This window comes from Aplysia californica, unplaced genomic scaffold, assembly GCF_000002075.1.
Source record: "Aplysia californica isolate F4 #8 unplaced genomic scaffold, AplCal3.0 scaffold00752, whole genome shotgun sequence".
Classification (NCBI taxonomy): domain Eukaryota; kingdom Metazoa; phylum Mollusca; class Gastropoda; order Aplysiida; family Aplysiidae; genus Aplysia; species Aplysia californica.
This window is the reverse complement of record NW_004798022.1, coordinates 191328-193652: the sequence shown is the minus strand read 5'-3', so window position 1 is coordinate 193652 and position 2325 is coordinate 191328. Positions and strand designations below refer to the sequence as shown.

General features: G+C 43.7%; 1 protein-coding gene across 1 annotated transcript in view; it reads right to left on the bottom strand.

Moving 5' to 3' along the window:
- Positions 1 to 2325, bottom strand: part of LOC101848386 (dynein heavy chain 12, axonemal) — a gene marked incomplete in the record, with an annotated part of 110807 nt that overhangs the window by 49791 nt on the left and 58691 nt on the right. The window contains 1 exon segment of the mRNA XM_035972586.1: positions 2135 to 2269. Within this exon segment, the coding sequence (XP_035828479.1) occupies positions 2135 to 2269 (135 nt within the window).

The window sequence follows — 2325 nt, the reverse complement described above, 5'->3', positions numbered from 1 at the left end:
AGGGGAGATAAAGATGATAGATGTTTGATAGGAAAGAAGAAGCAAACCACACCAGAGCACCCGCCAACCACCCACTCTTACTGTCTAATACGAGGGCTGTCCCACGGAAAACCGGAAAAGGTCCGTAAAAGCAAAAATCTTTGTCCTATTATAAAAAAAAAACTGTAACACATCATACCTCAACATGTGCTTTATTTCTCAATATAATCACCATCCCGCTGGACACATTTTTCCCATCGCTGGATCTGAGAGAATATACCATCCCTGAAGAATTTTTCGTCAAGGGATTTCAACCAATCGTTCAAGGCTTCCACGAGGTCTTCGTCGTCGGTGAATCGCTGTCCAGAAATATGGCGTTTCATTGGTTCAAAAAGGTGATAATCTGACAGGGCCAAGTCAGGACTGTGAGGGGGGTGTAGTAGAACTTCCTAGCCGAACCTTTGGAACCAGTCTGTCGTGACGTTTGCCGTGTGTGGCGTTGTGTTGCCATGCTGCAAAATGACCCCGCTGGTCTTTTTCGGTCCCAACCCATCAAGCAGAGACCTTTCAATAGTGCAGCTCATCAAACTCTATCCTATAGACAGTCGACTTTGAAATGTTTAGCGACTTGTAAATTTTGCGAATTTTTAGGCGCCTGTCTGTTTGAATAAGTTCGTTAACGCGACTCTTGTTGTCCTCAGTCTTGGCAGAAAAACAAGATCCTGGGTAAACTTTGTCATCGATATCGGAGTGCCCGGCTTTGAACTTACTACATCACTCATATACCTGTGACTTTGCCATTACTTTCTCCCCATAAACTGACTTTATTTCAGTGTGTATTTCTAGAGGTTTGAGACCTTTTGCGGTCAGAAACCGAATGACAGACTTCACTTCTACCCTTGACCAATTTTCCAAGGGGGTAGCCATCTTTTGAGAACTGCTGTGCTCGTTTGGTTTGTGCGATGCTCATGGTGCTCAATCGGGAAATTTCTAAATGATTGTTTTACAAGTGTGCGCTTACAGAATGTGAAAATATTGAATAGTTTTCAAATTACAGCCAAATTCCGGTTTTCCGTGGGACAGCCCTCGTATATTCTATATCAAGAACTTCTTTACATATCAGCAGTAAGCTGTTGAAATGTTCCAAGCCCAGAAAGCAACATTTTTCAGTGGATAAAAACAACCTATTTCATTGTTTTGTCAATTGTACTTATTTTATGTATCATTTCTTGGTTGTTGTTTTTTCAACACTCAGAATTTGAATTTTGACTAACTTTACTTTACTAATACTTTCCGATCCAGCGGCCATTTGAGTCCTAGCCCTTCGGCCTGTCGATATGGCAAAAAATTTACATGTTTCCATCAGTTGTGTTTTGTCGTTGTTTGAATTTTGACAAAATTGTTTTTGAATACCCAAAACCAATACCACAGATAAAGAAACTGCAATTTCCTTCTTAATTTCTAAATTTTGGGCTCAGTACATCTTAACCCTATCCGTACGCCCCGGGGTCATTTTGTACCCCCGGGGTCGCATTCTTCGCATTGTAGAATACTTCTAGTGCGAAGATCTCTTTGAAACTTTCAGTATTTCTCAAAAAACACCATTTTGACAGACTGCTATGCATGCAAAGCGTACGGATCGGGTTAACGAGTAACTTTCCTCTTTGAAAGTGGTGGCACAGAGTTCCCCATGTCGCATGGATACGATAGTAAAACACGACGTACGGATAGGGTTAAGTGGTGGCACAGAGTTCCCCACGTCGTGTGGATACGATAGTAAAACACGACGTACGGATAGGGTAAATCTTCAGCGCTGGTAATAACAATAATAATAATTGCATTTATATAGCGCATATCCATGCTCAAGAGCATGCTCTATGCGCTTTCCAACTATTATTACCCCAGCAGACCCTCTGAGAACACTCAGAAACATACTCGGCTTCCGCAGAATTTCACGCGCTCAAACACTATCAAACTGACAAGATCGGTCACTGTCTACAGCAGGGTACCCATTTCCACCTTGGTGAGGAGAGGAAAATTTGTGCAAAGTGCCATTCCCAAGGACACAACGTCGGGCCCCTGAGAGGATTCGAACCCACGACCTAACGGTTGCGAGTCCAAGAGCCTAACCACTAAGCCACCGACGCCACAGTACCTGTGTCTGGTTGGCGCTGCTCTGAGCGGAGAAGGTGAGGATGACAGCGATGTACTCATCCTGTGGGAGCTCGTGCATCATCTTTTTGGACACATACGCGCTCTTTCCCGTGCCCGTGGGACCCACGAATAGAAGAGGTCTGTGGATAGAGTGTACGGGATATGATGGAGAGAGAGAGAGAGAGAGAGAGA